Source organism: Pogoniulus pusillus, chromosome 23 (assembly GCF_015220805.1).
Source record: "Pogoniulus pusillus isolate bPogPus1 chromosome 23, bPogPus1.pri, whole genome shotgun sequence".
NCBI classification, from domain to species: domain Eukaryota; kingdom Metazoa; phylum Chordata; class Aves; order Piciformes; family Lybiidae; genus Pogoniulus; species Pogoniulus pusillus.
In genome coordinates this window covers 2,782,319-2,802,397 of record NC_087286.1, presented here as the reverse complement: position 1 = coordinate 2,802,397, position 20,079 = coordinate 2,782,319, and the positions used below count along the sequence as shown (strand labels likewise).

Sequence of the window (20,079 nt, the reverse complement as noted above, 5' to 3'; positions counted from 1 at the left end):
TTCTCTTTCTTATGATGCATGAAATATGATATTCAAGCTATGCATCCTATGCTCTTTTAGAGCATTTCTGCATTTTAGTTCCACAGCACAGGGCTTCTTGCTGAAAGATTCTCCATTTGATCTCAAAACAGTCTGTCAATGAGTGGACCCTTCCAGAAGTGGGCTAACGTCAGCCCCTTCCAGGCCTCTACCCTCTCTTTTCCCTGGAAAGTGGGAATCAAGCAGGAGAATCACAAATCCAACTGCAATGAGCCACAAGTTCTGGCATTGTTTTGTGCATTTGTGTATTAGCCTTTGGCATATCTACATTTAAATACAGCTTCTAGACTTAAGGATCTACACTGAACAGTACAGCAATAACTTAACACTCAAGGCTAAAATAAAGGAGTTGCTTCTAGCATCAACTGTCACGATCCTTCATGTAGGAGAGAAAACTGAAGACAGAAGACAAAAAAGGTTTTTTAATAGAGAGATTCCCCCAAAGGACAGGAGGAACTAATATTGGTTTTAACGCAGGTTCATTAACAGAGAGATTCCCCCAAAGGATGGCCAAAGCTCAGTGTTGTAGTGTGGAAAATCCAATGACAGCTGCTCAGTGATGCAACACACTGGACAAAAGTTGGATCTTTCTGGAAGGAAACATGCATTCTGTGCGTGGCTCTGGAAGCATTTACCCTAGAAGTCTTGAGAACAAATACCAAAGTAGGAAAAACAAATGAAAAAATAAAGGCAAATGTCTGCACAGCTGCTCAGGAATGTCAGTCTGGAGCACCAACTGTTCTCAGGATAAACAAAAATCTGTGTGGGGTACTAGAGACAGTGGAACAAATCTCAAGTCCTGCAAAGCCCAGAGAACTTTAGAATGTACCAACTCAGTGCTTAGGTGATACAAAAAAAAACCCTGACAAGACTTCTCACCCATCTCCAATCCTTTCTATCATAATCTCACAGTGAGGGATTTACCAAGGGGAGACTCAGCAAAACCAGGCTTTTTGCCAGGGAGTGAAGTGGAACAGAGCACATCAGCTCCAAGCACAGAGCTTCAGCCCTACCCATCCAACACTCAAGGGACCAATATAATAGCAATAGTTCTTCGGAACAGCAGGGGGGGAGATGTGATTAACCAGCAAGTCTGCACTGTGTGTTAACAAGTAAGGTTTCAATATTTAGGAGTGTGTCCAACCCAACATGTATCCCTGAGGTAGACTTCTGAGCATCTTCAGAGACACAGCAGGGAAGTTTTCAGTATATAGGAGTATGTCCAACCCAACATGTATCCCTGAGATAGACTTCTGAGCATCTTCAGAGACACAGAAGGGAAGTTTTCAGTATATAGGAGTATGTCCAACCCAACATGTATCCCTGAGATAGACTTCTGAGCATCTTCAGAGACACAGAAGGGAAGTTTTCAGTATATAGGAGTATGCCCAACCCAACATGTATCCCTCAGGTAGACTTCTGAGCACCTTCAGAGACACAGCAGGGAAGCTTTCAGTATTTAGAAGTATGTCCAACCCAACATGTATCCCTGAGGTAGACTTCTGAGCACCACAGAGACACAGTCTCTGCACTTTCTTACAGACACGTCCCCAAAGCCTTCACCTCCCCACGCAGACACCCACCTGTGTTAGAACATTTTCCATCTCTGCCTTTTTCTCTGCTGTGCACTTCTTGTCAGACATCAGCTTTTGCAGGTGAGCTGTGAGCAAAAATCTGTAGTGAGTGTAAACTCTCATCAATGACCCCAATCTGAAGCTTGACAAACCAGAAGGATCCTCCAGCTTGAGCTTAAGTGCATGTCGACCTTGCTACTGTCTACTAGGCTAATGCCATTCACATCACCAGTCAATGCTGATCAACAGCTGAGGAGCTGCACCTGTCTGCTGAACTCGTGTGCCACAGGGAAAACAGGTCTCTACCTAGTTCTTTCCAACCCCCATTCCTCTAAACACAAATGATAGCTCTCCTTATTTTCTCCTTATTTTCTGTCTATATGCACTGGAAATTAACAGCAATGTCTGATCTCAAGCCAGCCAGGCTGATTTTATCCAACTGCACCCAGAGGCATGTACTGAGCTGGTACAGTAGGGTTATTTAGACTGCATTTCAATTTAAAGCACAACATCCTCCACAGGATCCAAAGGCAGACAGTGATGCCAAGTACTCCCTCTCCCATTTGATAAAGCCATCTGATTCTGGAGTGCAGTAACTGTGGGCTGGCAAGAAGAGACACAGACACAACTCTCTGTGATCCTGTTCTGTGTGCAAAATGATCAGAGGTTGGGTGGGCTTCTTTTGAACTTTAAAAACAAAAATTAGTATTATTAAACCAATTTTAATGACAAGAGATTGTCTACATAGTCTACTTCCAAGGAGAAGGCTAAAAGAGAAGACAACTCACTTAAACCTAGAGTGGAACAATCCTTCATCTCACAGTGGAGCTGTACATTAAGAAGTTCTCAAATAGCTTTTATTTCTAAGGTTCCTCCAAATGATCTTTGTTTTTTTAAACAAATTTTAATCAATAACTAAAAAAATATATGAGGATTCTGAAAACCTAAGAAATCCCTGAAATCTCTAACATTGCCAAAAGCCAGCTGAGTTCTAAGCTATATGCAAGTCAGCAATTTGCCCTGTGTAAGGAAAGCAGGCTTTGTCCTCTCATGCCATCATTACAATTCTCATTTCTGAGCAAAAACAGCAAATGAAAATCAAGAAAAATAAAACCAGACCATAGCAGAGAACAAAAAACTTGTAATACAGGCAGTTGTCAGCTTAGACAACAGCAGAATCATAGAATGGTTTAGGGACCTCAATGATGATCCAGTCCCAACCTCCCACCATAGGCAGGGACACCTCCCACTAGAACAGGTCACTCACATGCTCAATTTGTTGGAAGTAACTTCCCAGAATTCAGCCTAAAAAGTCCCTCACCAGCTTTTTTGTAGGACCCTTTCAGGTGCTGGAAGGCCACAAGAAGGTCACCACCAGCTATGTCAAAGCTAAATGCTACACAATACAGAGACATGTCCTCTGCTACTGGGTTAAGGAAACTCCTTCTGAGAGGGAAGTTTCCTCTTTTGGGAAGACCTTCTAGCAGCTTTCCAGTACTTGAAAGGGATCTGTAAGAAAGATGAGGAGGGACTCTATCAGAGAGTGTAGTGATAAAAAAACCCAAGCACAATAATAAGTTCCCTTTGCCCATCTGAGTAAAGTCACTTACATGCTCAATTTGTTGGAAGTAACTTCCCAAACTCATAGAATCATAGAATTGCAGAATGGTTTAGGTTGGAAGGGACATAGGCAGGGACACTTCTTACTAGAACAGGTCGCTCAAGGACTCATCCAATCTGGTCTTCAACACCTCCAGGGAGGTCGTGGAGCACAGAATCACCCAGTGTGATCTTTGATCTTTGATCACACTGGGTGATTCTGTGCTCCACGACCTCCCTAGGCAACCTGTGCCAGTGTCTCATCACCTTCACTGCAAAGAACCCTTTCCTAACGCCTAGTTTCAGTCTCCCCTCTGCCAGTTTAAACCCATTGCCCCTTGTGCTGTCATTACAAGACCTTGTCAACAGTCATCTTTCTCACCTGATGACACAGGGTTTTATGAAAAGGGACTCAACTCTGTTTTCACCAGAGATCTTGCACTTCATTTTAACATGAACACGACATTAAGTGGGAACTTTTGGGATCTTTGGAATGCTATAACTGAGGAAGGAAAAGCATGAAAGAATGGCTACACCAACTGACCTTCCCTGAGAAAGATACTTTTTTCCCATGTTTTGTAGCACTGCAAGAAATCTAGCCTAGCCTTGGAAAAAAAAAAACAAACCTTTTAAGAGGTGATCAGCACGAAAACATTCCCCATTCTTCACATCCTTCACCATGAAGTCAGCAAACTTGTCTACGTGACCAGAAGTCCTAGAAGAAATGACATAAAAGAGGAACATGAAAGCTGCCACTGGACAGCCCCAGGTATGCTGTGATCCCAGTGGGCACACCATTATCAAAGAGAAGTCCTTCAAATGCTGTGCCCAAACTGCAGGCTCAGTCCTTGCAGTCAACAGATTCACAGGAAGCAGCACAATCAGCTCACAAAATCTGCCAGACAGCTCAACATCCAGATGTTAGGATGTGTCACTAAGATGACACTAGGTGCCTTTAAGAACTGAAGCAAGACACAGATATGGTTGTGAGGAGTACCAGGAGTTCAGGTGGACCAACACCCACTATTTTATACCAGTGATCTGTGAAAGCTTCTGTCTCCTGTGCTGTGACCCACACAAAGTAAAGCAGTTGACCCAGCTCAGGCTCTCCACCCAAGCTCCTGACATATTTAGCAAACCTGTAGGTAGTCTTAGCAGAGACACACAGAGGTGACAGGGTCCACAGTCTGAACTAGGCTCTCACTGTGGAAGATGGTCCCTCTACCTAGTCTGTGGATAAAATCAGGTCTTCAATCCCCAGGGCTAGAGAAGCACCATTTGAATTCAGAGCTAAATTAACACACTGCATATTGCTGTCCCTCCACAGAGGGGGGAAGGATGCTCCAGCCACCTGGCTTCTCTCCGAAATCTGGGACCCACATGTCCCAGATTTAGCCAAGTCACCTTCATCCTTTTCCTTGCCTTATCTTTTAGGGGAAGGGGCAATGGCAATTTCTTACCTAATGAGCCTGATAGGAGACACCAAGATGTTAGACTTTCAGACACAAGTCCCACTGCTCTGATTTATGGAACAACAGCTCATCACACTGAGCTGTGCACTGGACACCTAATTATTTTCTACTGTAACAAGGTATTAAATCTCAGGGTCCCTGAAGGTAATTTTACAGAAGACTGTTATAAAAAAAGCAACTATAACCTGAAATTACATGTTGCAGAAAAAAAGATTCATGTTTACTTCAGAACTGGCTCTGGTGTGAGCATGGTACAGTCGATCTCCAGGATTTGCTCTTCCTGTATAAAGTGCTGCCTCCATGCTTGGATGATGTTGTTCTTCAAAGCACACCCCACAGGCCCAAAGTCATATAGACCACTGACACCTGCAAAGAGAAAATGGTACAAAACCATGTGTGAGATGGTATGAACCTGCCTTGCCTGGGGGTAATGTCCTCCCTTCTCAATTTCCAGCAGCTGGTTTAAGTCAGAGATCATTTTCTGAGCATCAGCTGCCCTGTGCTAAACAGAATGTGGGATGTGGCTCACTTGAAAGATGTTTTTATGCAAAGACCATGACATAAAATCTGAAAGCAAACTGTGTAAAGCACTTACAAAGATCCTGCCCTGTACACTACCTGATGCAGTTCAGCTGCAGAGCACGCTAGTGTGTCACAGAGTGGTAGAAGCTGAAACTGATAAATGCCAGCAACCAACAGCTACACTCCCTCCACCAAGGGACTGTACTTTGTGGAGGGCTTTGCAGGAGTAACCTATTTGAAGGAGGAATCTGAATACAGAAGTGATAATGCATGAGCCAAAGCAGTATGGCATTGTCTGTATCAGAAGGTTATTTGCCAATCACCAGTTTTGGCATATGGACAAAAAAAGGAAGAACAAGGCAATAAAAGAACAAAGAGGGTTTGCTTTAGTGAGAGAGCAGTAACCACACAGGCACTATGCTGCCCCTCGAGATGCTCAAACCAGCTATCTGAAGAGGTTTAACAGTCACATTCGTTCACCCGTAGCAAAGTTCATTGACAAAGTTCCCTAGGTGACAGGTTCTAAAGTTCATGGTACTACTGAGCACTATCTTGCCAAGGAAAGTTCAGCTAGAATGACTATGAGGAAATAAGCTGATCAATACCAAAACACCCTACCACCCTCTGCAAAGAAACCATCTTCTAGAAGGCAACGCTCAGAACACGCACACTGAAGTCCACTCATTTACATTCAGAGAGCTAAAGACAAAATCTGAGCCCCAAATAAGACTTTAGAAAGGGGGGACTTCTGAAAGGCTTACAGACAAAAGCAGGGAAGTTTAAAGGCAACTTCAAAACATTTCTTTTATGTTGCACTGATACACTGCAAGGATACAGCACTTCACACAGCCAGAAAGAGCAGAACATTAGCCTAAAGGGATTATAATGCCAATTTCTTCACATCCATACCTCCATAAATAGAAAAGGCTTGATCATAGAAAAACCTCCTTTTTAGGGTGTCTTCCATCTTAGCTCTGTCCACGATGTCATCTTTGGGCTGTAAGGCTAACTCCTGCAATTCAAGAAAAACATAACCAGTTAACAGCTCCCATTTGTGGCAGGAGGAGAAATACTCTCCACTCACCACTGTGAGTGAAAAGCCTGTAAAGGCCATTTTGAAGCACAGGTATTCTGCCAACACACTCATTTTCCAAAGAGGAACAGTCACACTCTGATTCAAGTGGTCAATTACCAACATGATCGTTGGGAAATGCAGCATTTTACACACCTGAGGTGGACTCATCTGCCCTAACATTCAGACAGCTAAGCCTGAGCTGGTTATCCACAGCCTTCTTTACAATCACTGGAATGAAATGCCAGTTTCCAAAGCAATTCTTCTGACCTATTTCCCTGACTATAAACAGCTTGAAGTGAGCAGCTCGGACTATAAACATGTAACTCTTGGCACAAGTGAAGGTTTCAACAGTGCTCATCACATTAAAGAATTTCAACTATGAATATTATAAACATGATCATGATCATCACCATCCTTGTGCTCTGCCAAAGGTGTGTATTTAGCTACTTACTTTTATGAAGAGCATCAGCTAGCAAAATGTAGGTTTTGCCAAATATGTCCCACTGTAGTCAAAAAACTCAGTCACAGGGAAATGCCCTGACTAGCTTCCATGGAACCCTTACAGCAGACTTGCTCTTTTACCTGAAAACCCATGATTTTTGCAACTAGCTCCATGAGTGAAGTTAACATGGGATGAGACTGAACAAGGCCAAGTGCAGGGTTCTGCACTTTGGTCACAACAACCCCAAGCAGTGCTACAGGCTGGGCACGGAGTGGCTGAGAGCAGCCAGGCAGAGAGGGAGCTGGGGGTGCTGGCAGAGAGGAGCTGAAGATGAGGCAGCAGTGTGCCCAGGTGGGCAGCAGAGCCAATGGCATCCTGGGCTGGCTCAGGAGCAGTGTGGGCAGCAGGACAAGGGAGGTTCTTGTGCCCCTGTGCTCAGCACTGCTCAGGCCACCCCTGGAGTGCTGTGTCCAGTTCTGGGCTCTTCCATTCAAGAGAGATGCTGAGGTGCTGGAAGGTGTCCAGAGAAGGGCAGCAAGGCTGGGGAGAGGCCTGGAGCACAGCCCTGTGAGAAGAGGCTCAGGGAGCTGGGGGTGCACAGCCTGCAGCAGAGGAGGCTCAGGGCAGAGCTCACTGCTGTCTGCAGCTGCCTGAAGGGAGGCTGTAGCCAGGTGGGGTTGGGCTCTGCTGCCAGGCAAGCAGCAACAGAACAAGGGGACCAAGTCTCAAGTTGTGGCAGGGGAGGTCTAGGCTGGATGTTGTTAGGAAGTTGTTGTCAGAGAGAGTGATTGGCATTGGAATGGGCTGCCCAGGGAGGTGGTGGAGTCATCATTACTGGAAGTGCTCAAAAAAAGACTGGCTGGGGCACTTAGTGCCATGCTTTGGTTTACTAGAAAGGGCTGGGTGCTAGGTTGGACTGGATAAGCTTGGAGGTCTCTTCCAACCTGGTTTTATATGATTCTATGAACAGACTTGAAAAATTTCCTTAATAAAGTCAATTTGATAATTAAAGCAGAGTCAAGCTAAGAAGGTCAAGAATTGGCTAACACTGTCCATTTGAGCAGCCTTTTGGTAACAAGAAGCATCACATGACAAACATTTCAAACTCTTCTTGGGTTTTTTTTGACATCTATAAAGAGAAATAAATGTGGTCTAACTGAAATGCACTGTACGTGCTGCTCCTGTGAACCAATGTAAGAGAAGCACTAACTCTGCACAAGAGACAGACAGCACACATGACAGCAAGCACCAGAACAGTACTTTTGTAGCATGGAAGGAGAATCCACTTGGCACCCTTGGCCTCCTAACACAGAATCACTTGCCACAGTCTTTCTTATCAAAAAGGATGAGCTTGCCCAGAGATGGACAGAAACACAGTAACACTGCCCAGCTCTGCCCATCTCTGCTCAGCAGAACAGAGCAACTGGCATAGGTAAAGAATTCTGTAGAGTTCCCTTCCACTCTCTAAAGAGAATAGTTAATGATCTAGTGCAGAAGTCAAACAGTCACTTCTGACATCCATTCATAAATATATTCATAAGTAGAAGGCAGGAAAGTGCCTGTGCTAGCCTTCGAGAGGAAAAAGGACCCTGCAGAGGAGCAGAATCATTTACTGACTTATAATGAGGTTTGAGGACATAAAGCCAAGAATTATAAACATTCAACTGCTCTGCCCTATTCAAAGCTTCAAATTCAGAGTCAGTCTGCCACCCTTAAGTAGGAATCACAGGGACTGAAACTGTACTGGCAACTGCTAAAGCTAGCGAGCATTCAGACTGCTGCCCTCTGCACAAGGTGCAGCATCTCGGCTATGATGCATTGCTGGGAACACCATCAAGAAAGACTCAGAGTGCTGCACTCACAAGGGCAGATGGTGCATCTGCAAGGTCATTCTTGCACTGACAGGGATCCAGCCTACACAAATTGTGTAACTGGCAAGCACGTTCCTATGCATCATCCTACCAGCAGAAAGGCGAGGTGAGGCACACAGGGATACCATGACTCCCAACCTGCCCTGCTACATCTCTACATCAAGCTTCTGATGGCTGAGTAACAGAATTGGGTCACATTTAGAGGCTCTTTACTCCAAGTTACATTCAATGGTTCCAGAGTGCCTTTCTGTACTAAAGATGATGTAAGAATTACATCTTTTAACTTTAGTTACATGTACACAAACAGGTAGCCATAATACCAGACAGAGCACACCCACTGCTTGCCTCACATGGCTCTGACAAAGAGGGTCAACTGGTTTCAACTTAGGTATACTCCTATTCTCACAGTGAGTTAGTTGCAAGCAGTAGCATTTAGGGGATCAGGCCAAATCAGCATAGGTTTATGAAGGGCAGCTCCTGCCTGATCAACCTGATCTCCTTCTATGAGAAGATAACCCAGCTACTGGATAAGGGAAAGGCTGTCAATACTGTACTCCTAAACTTTGGAAAAGCCTTTGATACTGTTCCACACAAAACTCTTGTGAACAAACTGGCTACTCGTGGCTTGGCTGAGCACATTGTCTCCTGGATAAAGCACTGGCTGGACAGGAGGGCCCAGAGAGTGGTGGTCAATGGACTTAAATCCAGTTGGTGTCTGGGAATTAGTGGTGTTCCTCAGGGATCTGTGTTGGGACCGCTTCTTTTTCACATCTTTATTGATGACCTTGATTCAGGCATAGAGTGTGTCAGCAGCAAGTTTGTAGAGGACACCAAGTTAGGTGGCAGTGCTGATCTGAATGACAGTAGAGAGGCTCTGCAGAGGGACCTGAATAGGCTAGAGCAATGGGCCAACATTAAAGGGATGAGTTTCAACAAGGCCAAATGGCAGCTCCTGCACCTGGGTCACAACAACCACGAGCAATGCTACAGGCTTGGGGCAGCGTGGCTGGATACTGCCTGGCAGAAAGGGATCTGGGGATTCTAACAGACAGGTAGCTAAGCCAGCAGTGTGCCCAGGTGGCCAAGAAGGCCAACTGCATCCTGGCTTGTATTAAAAATGCTGTGTCCAGCAGGAGCAGGGAGGTGATTGTCCCCTTGGACTCAGCTTTGGTGAGGTCACATCTCAAGTGTTGTGTTCAGTTTCGGACACCGCAATACAGGAAAGAGGTGGAGGTGCTGGAGCAAGTCCAGAGGAGGGCAATGAAGCTGGTGAAGGGCCCAGAGAATAAATCTTATGAGGAGCAAATGAGGGAGCTGGGGATGGTTAGTTTGAAAGAGAGGAGACCTCATTGCTGTTTACAGCTACCTGAAGGGATGTTGTGGAGAGGCTGGGGCTGAGCTCTGCTCACAAGTAATGGGAGAGAGAACAAGGGGGAATGGCCTCAAGCTCAGACTGGGCAAGTTTAGATTGGACATTAGGAATAAGTTTTTCATGGAGAGAGTGGTCCGGGACTGGAATGAGCTGCCCAGGGAGGTGATGGAGTCTCCCACCCTAGATGTGTTTAAGGGTGGTTTGGATGTGGTGCTTCGGGATATGGCTTAAAGTGAATCTTGTAGAGTAGGGTTTTAGATTGGATCTGGTGATCCTGAGGGGCTTTGCCAACCTGCATGTTTCTGTGATTCTGTGTTATTAATACACTCCTTTATTTTTAAGAGTACCACCAAAGCACAACTATAGTCACTTTTATGTGACACAAATTTGCAAAGAACCTCACAGCTTCCTGGGTGAATCTGCACACCTGACTATATCCAAGCTTCAAGAGTCTCCTTTTGTTGTTTCAGACAGAGAAGCTTGCAGGATAAGGAAGTGTATTTTTACTTTATTGATCTAGAGACAAAACAAACTTGTGTTCCACCATTTAATTTGCTGAAAGTCTTTCCAGAGCACAACCATCTTTAAAAAAGAGGGCACAATTTCATACAATACATTAATCTCTTTAAGGCTATTTGAGACATCTTCAAAAGCTTTCTTTGAACTAGCAAAAAAAAATGGTTTCTAAAGAAACATGTTCTATGCCAGCCTGGGAATTTAAGTGCTGCAAAAAGAGTCTGAAGATGAAGCTCATTACATTAAACAGAATATATTCTTGCTGTGCACAAAAAAGATCTATAGAATGAACAAGGACTGGTGACACATACACTGATTGCAGCTGAACAACCTCAATTCACATTTATTTGTTGACACACCGTGATTTGACACTAATAGACATTAGCCTAACAGATACAGAATGAAACTGCAAACTATTTCAGAAGTGATTCAAGCAGCCTACCCTGTTATGACTGTGCAAGTTTTCAAGGCTCATGAGCCAGAACTGTGGAACTCAAATTTAATATCCAGACTCACCTTTGCTTCTAGGACTCTCTTCCGAGCTTTAAGCTCTGCTACAGCTCTTTCGATATCCACCTGGGGAGCTTTCTCTTCCTTCAGCTTCCTTACCAGCTCTCCCTGGAAGGAGACATAACACAAAACTCAGGTTCTTTCTTTGAATGCCATAGATGAGAACGTCCTTGTTTTCAGCTCTCCCAGCAATCCAAAAGGAGGCTTTTCTCCTGCCTTGTCTCTCTCCATGCAGATCTCAAGAGGCTGCTTCAGCTGGCAGAAGTGAGAAACACTTCAGTGTCTGAGAGTTAGCAGAACTAGACATCATTAGAGAACCCAGCCCCCCACACATGCTACTGTTAAATGGTTAAATCTCAGATCTGTTACTCAGTTTCTGTGTGCAAATATACTCCCGTGTGTACCACTTCAGAGTAAGTACACACAAATAGTAGTTCCCTGTCGATTAATACAGCCTGTGCTCTCTTTTTTGACAATAAGGCTTCTCTTCCTTCTACCTCTTGCCTTTTCTTCAAAACTTAGCACTACTTCAGACTTCTTTTCCTCCATTGTATCTGCTCAAAACTGGCCAACAAGTACAAAAATGCTTAGAACAAGGTCTCAGAGAAGACAGACAAGAAGGCACTGCATTATCTGTAAAACTGACTGTTCTTAAAACTTGTCCAGTAACTTTAGAAAATAATGGAGTTAAAGAGAAATTTAAAGAATCAAAACTCCACACAAAAAGAACCCCAAAGATTAAGTATTTCAGAGCAGCAAAACCTTGCTGTGGGGTTACACTGAGGTCTTGACCCAAGTCAAACCACCATCACCGTGTCAGGCTTCCACAAAGTTCTCTCCAGCCCGTGGGAAATATTCTCCCCTTTCATTCCAGAGAAGTGCTCAAGACTTAAATACTTAAGAGCAGCTTTTCTGACTATGATTCTCAGAAGTCATGCTCATTTTGCTTTTGGAGGGAAATTAATTAAGAGTCTTCCTTTCACTCCACTGTTCTTTGGGCAAAGGTCTACCTGAATTACTAAAAAGGGAAAGAAGAGCTGACACAGGAGGAAAAAACAGAGAGATGTCAATGCCTGCTCAAGTGGGATGTTCCAAGAATGGGATGCTCCAAGTTCAGCATTTTTCTTGCACCATGCAAGAATCATTAGAGGGAGGAAAAAAACCAACAACCAAACAGCCGACAGAGATTCCAACATTTCCATATCACCTCTGTCACAAATTCTGCTTTTCTGACATTACTATTACAGGCAACTGAGAAACCAGGAAGAGAATACACAGACTACCATCCAGTAATCAGATTAGAAAAGCTAAAAGTGCTTTGGAGACTAAAGGGTTCAAAGGCTAATTTTATTAATAAAAGGAGGAAGACCCAAAAGACTGCATCAAAACAAACACACACAAAGAAAACAAAGAAGAATCCTGCCAGGCTCCCTAATCCCACCGGTTGCAAGAATAAACCCAATCTGCTGTTTCCTTCCTGTTCACTAGTTATACCATAACATGAAAGTTTCACTCCAGGGCTGAGGACTTCACTGCCATTCCTGGGTAACGTGGCAGAGGGAGGGATCTGGTCTTTCTTTTTTTTTCTTTTAAAGTAGTAAGTCCAAATTGCCTTTGTTGAGCTAGGGAGGTCGGCGGTGGGAAAACACCAAGGCAGTAGCGAAGCAGCCAGCGCTGACGCAACAAAGCTATCACCCTCCTCACTGCTGAGCATCTAAAAGCAGCGTACAGCAACTCTTTGTCCTGATCTATAAGGGAGAGAGTACTCAGACACACAAAAGAAGAGCAAAGAAAAACAACCCCACAACACCACAACTCAAGCAAATAATTATGTTTGCTGACAGGACTCAATCTAATTAAAGCTACAGCCTTGAGCCCAACCCAAAGGAGGAGTTCACAGCAGCACTCGATGTGGCAAATTTTGCTGCAGCTTTGTCCCACAGACCAGTAAAGCAGAGAGGGATCCACCCCTAGAACACGGCAGCTTATTGCATCAGGCACTGCTGCAGGAAGATATGCCGCTCACTTTCCTCTCCATAGGTTGAGTCCCTTAGCTTTAATGAAGCTGCTTCTCCACGAGCTGACAGCCTGCGTCCTCTGCATCAGAAGGTATCAACCACCCCAATCTTTTTTACTGCCTCCTTTTCTTTCTTGTGCAAACGCTGTAGTGAATTACTACTGCGAGCTGTACAACACAACATCCACGGTCCCAGCTACACAAATGCACCCACAAACCTTTCCTCAGCACCCAGCGCTCCTGTTCCAATCCCACAGGCAGCCAGCAAGAAAGGGTGCATGCATACTTTAAAAGCAAATGATAGTACCCAAGATAAAGGATCTGAAAATAAACTGGCTAGTTCTAGAGATCATAATTTTATTTACAAGCAGCTCTCTTGCCAAAGCATTAAGCTGTACAGTGATTCATAATAAAAACTCATTGAAGTGCTGCTGCTGGCATAATTAGAGGGCCATAAATCCACTCATTTAATGGGAAAACACATGCACCAATCTACAAATACATGGGACACACACGTAGCTATGTGTGCAACTAAGCAGGAGACCACGGATTCAGCCACTTTAAAAGAGGCATGTGGGGAACTGACAGGCAAGGGTCTTGCTGCTAAAGCAAGAAGGGAGCTCTACTGTGCTGTGGGCAGACTCCATTGCCAGTCACGTACACAGCAAGGGGACCAAAATCAAGATTCACTCAGGAAATCAAAATACAACCAAATCCTTCTCAGGTAAGAAGTATCTAAAGATACCAGTTTCATCTGTGAGGAAGATGGAAAGATAATGTGATGTAGTCCAAGCTAATGGGAGGCGGATACCTATCAAGGCAAATAAGAATGATGAAATGGAAACTGTGCAAAGGGATTAATATCCCTCATTGTATCAGGCAAACTCCAAAGAATATAGCTCACCAGCAAAATCTAACCCAAACCCACCTCCAGAGAGAAGTCATCTTACGACCCTATGGGACAAGGAAACCTAAGCAAGCTGTCCTACAAAGAACATGTGAAGAACCAGCTACAGGGCCTTAAAGACATGACAAAGCCAGCCCTAGCCTGGGCACCCAAGCCCCATGAAGCTCAGGAGAGGAAGGCCAGGTAGCCTGACGCAGAGATTCAGTTCTGCAAGCCAGCTCCGACACACACCATGGCTAAGGGCAGGGGAAAGGGCAGTCTCCGGGAAACCTCCGCACGCTGCCGCCCCCGCACCTCCTGCCTGGCCGCTTCTGGGGCACAGCGCGGCCCACCCGAGGGGAAACAAGGGCGAACACTTCACCCCGGGGAGCCCGGGCAAAGCCACAGGGACTCTATTCTGTGGGCTCACGGCTGAAGCGCTGCAGTGCCCCAGAGTACGGGGCCAGAGGATCGCAAGCAGGGCCCTGTCGGGTTGACGGGAAATACCCCTCGGGGAGGGCAAACACCCACCCAAGACGGCAAGATTCGCGGAGGGACAACTCCCTACACCCCGGCCAAGGCGCTCCGAGTGGGTCTGTCACACACCCGACCCCTCAGCCACATCCCCGGCCCCAAGCCGGGGCTCTCCCCTCAGCCAAGCAGATCGTCCCCAGTGGGTGTCCCTCCTCCTTAAGGTCTTCCTCGGAGGGTGTCCCCCCTCTTCAAGCGAGTCATTCGCGGAGGATGTTCCTCCTCCTCAGACAAGTGTCCTCCCCCCCGCCGGGTGTCCCCCCTCAGATGTCTCCGTCTCAAGTGGATCCTCCCCAGAAGGTTTCTTCCCCCCTCAACAGCCACCCGCCTGAGCCAGGCTGCCCTCAGCCCGGAGATCACCCGCTCCTCAGGGCCAAGCCGGGTTTACCTGCTGCCGCACCGCCTGCCGCAAGGGCGCAAGCAGCGCCTCAGCTTGCGGACCGTCCATGGGGGTCGCGGCCGGGGCGGGCCGAGAACGAAGCGGAGCGGCGGGCGGGCAAGCGAGACGGCGGAGGCGGCGGAGCAGGGCGGGCAGGACGCTACGGGGCGGCAGCAGCGGCATGGAGAGGCGCGGAGCGCCGCCCTGCCCCCCCCCGCATGATGAAATCCCGCCCGGTGTAAAGCCGATCCGCGTCCCCACGCCGCACTTTCCGCACGGGCACAGCAAACGCTGCGACGCCAGCAAGGCGCGCAAGCGGGCGCAGATTCGGCACGGCGCACTACGGCGGCGGCGGCGTGCCGGCAGGGGGCGCGCAGCGCTGCCCGGCCGCGCCATTCACACACGCACACGCACGGAGGCGCCGCCACGCCGCGCTGCGGGCCGGGCCGTGCCTGCGCACACCTCCTCCTCCCCCCCGCCCGCGGCTGGGCGCTCCTGCCGCTGCTCCTGGTGTGCGTGGGGTGCCTTAGGGGCATCGTTACGGCCGGGAAAGGCCTCTAGATCATTGAGTCCAACCGTCACCCCAGCGCCACCGGGCACCCCCACGGGCACACTGCTGGCTCATCTTCAGCTAGCTGCCAAACAGCACCCCCGGGTTCTTTTTGGCCAGTGTTCCAGCTACAGAGCCAGGCCCGGAGGCTGCAGTGTTGCCTCGGGCTGCTGTAACCCAAGTCCAGGACTCAGCGCTGTTGTTCGCGCATCAGTACCTGCTCTCAAGCCCCCACGCTCCCCGTGTGACACTTGTCACCCGCAGCACTGCAGATGTCCGAGGGAAGTGTCACACCCATCGCCTGCCGGCACCTGGACACCCCCTTCAGCCCCACACTGGGGCTCAGCACCACAACCACCCGCCTGGGCTACCTCAACACAGTGTCCATTTGTCCCTGAGCCATATTCCCCCACCTACGCGGGGCGGGGAAGCCCTGGGGGGCACAGGAGGGATGTTACTTTTGCAATCAGCTGCAGCATTCCAGCTTCAAAAGCTTTGTAGCTTTTGTGCTTGGCAGTGATTTGCTTTTCGCTGGTGGACGTTCTGCCTTCCAATGCCTGTGCACTGCAGCACCCTGCTGCCAGACCCCTCCAGGCTGGTTGTAGGGCAGGAGGCCAAATCCTGCTTTGCTCTCTGGTGGGTCTCTCTTGGGAGAAAGGACTACCACATGTCAGAAAGAGGAGCCATGAGGAGCACTGGTACCCCAAGATAGCCTCCCATCCCTGAGAAGCCAGCAGTGTGCCCAGGTGGCCAAGAGAGCCAGTGGCATCCTGGCCTGCATCAGGAATGGTGTGGCCAGCAGGAGCAGGGAGGTGATTCTGCCCCTGTACTCTGCACTGGTTAGACCTCACCTTGAGTGCTGTGTTCAGTTCTGGGCCCCCCAGTTTAGGAGGGACATTGAGATGCTTGAGCGTGTCCAGAGAAGGGCAACGAGGCTGGGGAGAGGCCTTGAGCACAGCCCTACGAGGAGAGGCTGAGGGAGCTGGGATTGGTTAGCCTGGAGAAGAGGAGGCTCAGGGGAGACCTCATTGCTGTCTACAACTACCTGAGGGGTGGTTGTGGCCAGGAGGAGGTTACTCTCTTCTCTCAGGTGGCCAGCACCAGAACAAGAGGACACAGCCTCAGGCTGTGCCAGGGGAAATTTAGGCTGGAGGTGAGGAGAAAGTTCTTCCCTGAGAGAGTCATTGGACACTGGAATGGGCTGCCCGGGGAGGTGGTGGAGTCGCCGTCCCTGGAGCTGTTCAAGGCAGGACTGGACGTGGCACTTGGTGCCATGGTCTGGCCTTGAGCTCTGTGGTAAAGGGTTGGACTTGATGATCTGTGAGGTCTCTTCCAACCTTGGTGATACTGTGATACTGTGAATTTAAATGCTCCATGAAGGAGAATCCAAACAGCAGTTGCATAAAGCAAAATTTAAGATCAGTTAGATCCCACACACGTTTTGCCCACTGCCCATCCTCCTCCTCCTCATCTCCCCTTCACCCCTTTCTGCCACCTGGGACCAGAAGCATCCTTGTTGATGTGACGTTGGCATAATTGGAATATTCAGGCTGCTATTTTGTACCTGTCTGTTTATTTGAGAGACAGCAGCAACCTCATAATGAACACTTCTGAATATTTATCTGCCTCTTCTGAATGGTAAATTTGTATTTCAAATGCTTAATTGTTATTTTTATTTAGCTGCAAATTGCTGTTTTTATTTCACTGGCATACCTACTTAGAAACTGCTCTAGTGTGAGGTTAAAGCTGAGCTTTCCTCTATTCCTGATTTGGGTTTTCTTTTAATTAATCCAGTGCTGATAAGAGCATCAAGACTGCAGTCCTCTTCTAGCTTCTGCAATCTAACATGCGAAAACAGTGGAATCAGCCCCATAAGAAACTGGCTCATGTGGAAGAGCTGGGAGAGGGCAAACCAACTGGGACCACGAAGGAAATCTGGGTAGGACTTGGGGAGATGAGAAACCCCAGTGAGCAGGGGCAGCTGAACACAAAGGACCAAGTATCAACATTTTTTTTTCCCTTCCAAGATTTCCTTCCTTTCTCCACAGCAAAGTGGGCTTGGTCCTCCAGTGCAGCGCTGTGGAGCTACGTCTGAGGATGAAGATGGGCCAGGCTGGTTGCTTGAACCTTTCTCCCCCTCTCTACAAATGGTGCCACATCCAGCTGGCAGCTGTCACTAGTGGTGTCCCTCAGGGATCAGTGCTGGGCCCCATCCTCTTTAACATCTTCATAGATGGTCTAGATGAGGGCATGGAGTCAGTCATCAGCAAGTGTGCAGATGACACCAAGCTGGGGGCAGATGTGGCTGGGTTGGAGGGCAGAAGGGCTCTGCAGCGGGACCTTGACCACCTGCACAGATGGGCAGAGTCCAAGGGGATGGCTTCAATAGCTCCAAGTGCAGGGTGCTGCACTTTGGCCACAACAACCCCATGCAGAGATACAGGCTGGGGTCAGAGTGGCAGAGAGCAGCCAGACAGAGAGGGACCTGGGAGTGCTGATTGATACCTGCCTGAACATGAGCCAGCAGTGTGCCCAGGTGGCCAAGAGAGCCAGTGGCATCCTGGCCTGCATCAGGAATGGTGTGGCCAGCAGGAGCAGGGAGGTGATTCTGCCCCTGTACTCTGCACTGGTTAGACCTCACCTTGAGTGCTGTGTTCAGTTCTGGGCCTTGAGTACTGTGTTCAGTTTAGGAGGGACATTGAGATGCTTGAGCGTGTCCAGAGAAGGGCAACGAGGCTGGGGAGAGGCCTTGAGCACAGCCCTACGAGGAGAGGCTGAGGGAGCTGGGATTGGTTAGCCTGGAGAAGAGGAGGCTCAGGGGAGACCTCATTGCTGTCTGCAACTACCTGAGGGGTGCTTGTGGCCAGGAGGAGGTTGCTCTCTTCTCTCAGGTGGCCAGCACCAGAACAAGAGGACACAGCCTCAAGCTGTGCCAGGGGAAATTTAGGCTGGAGGTGAGGAGAAAGTTCTTCCCTGAGAGAGTCATTGGACACTGGAATGGGCTGCCCGGGGAGGTGGTGGAGTCGCCGTCCCTGGGGCTGTTCAAGGCAGGATTGGACGTGGCACTTGGTGCCATGGTCTGGCCTTGAGCTCTGTGGTAAAGGGTTGGACTTGATGATCTGTGAGGTCTCTTCCAACCTTGATGATACTGTGATACTGTGAAAATCCTTCCCTGCATACGCTGCTGACCCAAACAATGTCTCTCCTTATTGGTGAAATATACCTGTGGCTAGTTCCCAGCACTGTGACCAGCTGGGATGGGACTACCTCAGCACAAGGGCCAAAACGACCTTCTCCCAACTGACTCCCATCTAGCTGGACATGTAGCTCTCCCCCAAGGCAAGCATCAGGATGATAGCACCTACGGAGAAAACTTGAGCCATAAGACCTGGCCTCGAGAACAAACCTTCTGGAACACAACTGACTGCCGATGCTCTGGACTCACACGAGGACTGGGAGCAGTTTCAGCACCTCTTGAAGGGTCTAGGAGGGACGGTAAGGAGATAAGAGGCAATCGAAGGGAGAACAGAAACATGGCAGAACCCCCCCTGCTTCCCTTCCTTGGAGCCCATCAGAGCCAACAGCAGGATGATAACAGGAGGCCACAAAACAGGAGGAAGAGGTAGGCTTCCAGAGGTTGGAGGGGATGGAGAGGTGGGGAGAGCCTTGCTTCGGGCATTTGTTTTGAGGGAGGAGGAGGAGGAGAAGAAAATTCATCCGCAGAGCTATGAGGAAGGAGAATGGAGCCGTGCAGGACGAGAGGGAAAATAACACCCAGAGAGAAGGAGTAAATGGCTCCTCGGTTCAGCCTGGCTCCTCCTATCACAAACCCGTTTCTGCTCCGTCTCGCTGCATCTTCCCGGCTCGACGCACACGACCGCGGAGCAAACCCAGCTCTTACCCCCCCGCGAAAACAACAGCCACGCACCGATCCCCCCGCCTGCAGGAGGACGGGGGAAAGGCGCTCCGGTGCGGGGGTGCCTGGGCTTGGCTTCGGGATGTTTTTCTCTGCCTGTGCCGCGAGGGTGGCTCCCCGGGTCCGGCGCCGCTAGATGGCAGGCGGCCGCTCGCCGCTGCTGCCGCTAGATGGCAGGCGGCCGCTCGCCGCTGCTGCCGCTAGATGGCAGGCGGCCGCTTCGCCGCTGCTGCCGCTAGATGGCAGGCGGCCGCTCGCCGCTGCTGCCGCTAGATGGCAGGCGGCCGCTCGCCGCTGCTGCCGCTAGATGGCAGGCGGCCGCTCGCCGCTGCTGCCGCTAGATGGCAGGCGGCCGCTCGCCGCTGCTGCCGCTAGATGGCAGGCGGCCGCTCCCCGCTGCTGCCGCTAGATGGCAGGCGGCCGCTCGCCGCTGCTGCCGCTAGATGGCAGGCGGCCGCTCGCCGCTGCTGCCGCTAGATGGCAGGCGGCCGCTCGCCGCTGCTGCCGCTAGATGGCAGGCGGCCCCACGCCCCCGCTCCGCTCCGCTGGGCTCGGCTCGGCGCAGCCCCGCCGGGGGCCTCCCGCCCTGCCGGCATTTCCCGCTGCCTTCCGGGGAGGTGCAGCTTGGGACGGCGTTTGCCCTGCCGGGATGCTTTGCCAAGCCGAGGGGCGGCCGAGCCCTGGCTATGGAAACCAAGTCTTTCGCAATGCGGGGCGACGAAGAATCATAGAATCACAGAATCAGCCAGGTTGGAAGAGACCTCCAAGCTCATCCAGTCCAACCTAGCACCCAGCCCTAGCCAGGCAA

The 20,079-nt window shown here is 49.1% G+C and overlaps 1 protein-coding gene across 1 annotated transcript in view; it reads right to left on the bottom strand.

Moving 5' to 3' along the window:
• Positions 1-15,038, bottom strand: part of GARS1 (glycyl-tRNA synthetase 1) — a 33,703-nt gene extending 18,665 nt beyond the window's left edge. Inside the window, exons 1-6 of the mRNA XM_064162361.1 lie at positions 14,815-15,038; positions 10,999-11,100; positions 6,116-6,218; positions 4,909-5,050; positions 3,839-3,927; positions 1,623-1,699 (exon numbers count right to left, since the gene is read on the bottom strand). Coding sequence (XP_064018431.1) covers positions 1,623-1,699; positions 3,839-3,927; positions 4,909-5,050; positions 6,116-6,218; positions 10,999-11,100; positions 14,815-14,988 — 687 coding nt within the window. The 5' untranslated portion in view covers positions 14,989-15,038. The remainder of the gene's footprint in view (positions 1-1,622; positions 1,700-3,838; positions 3,928-4,908; positions 5,051-6,115; positions 6,219-10,998; positions 11,101-14,814) is intronic.
• Between the last annotated feature and the right edge of the window lie 5,041 nt (positions 15,039-20,079).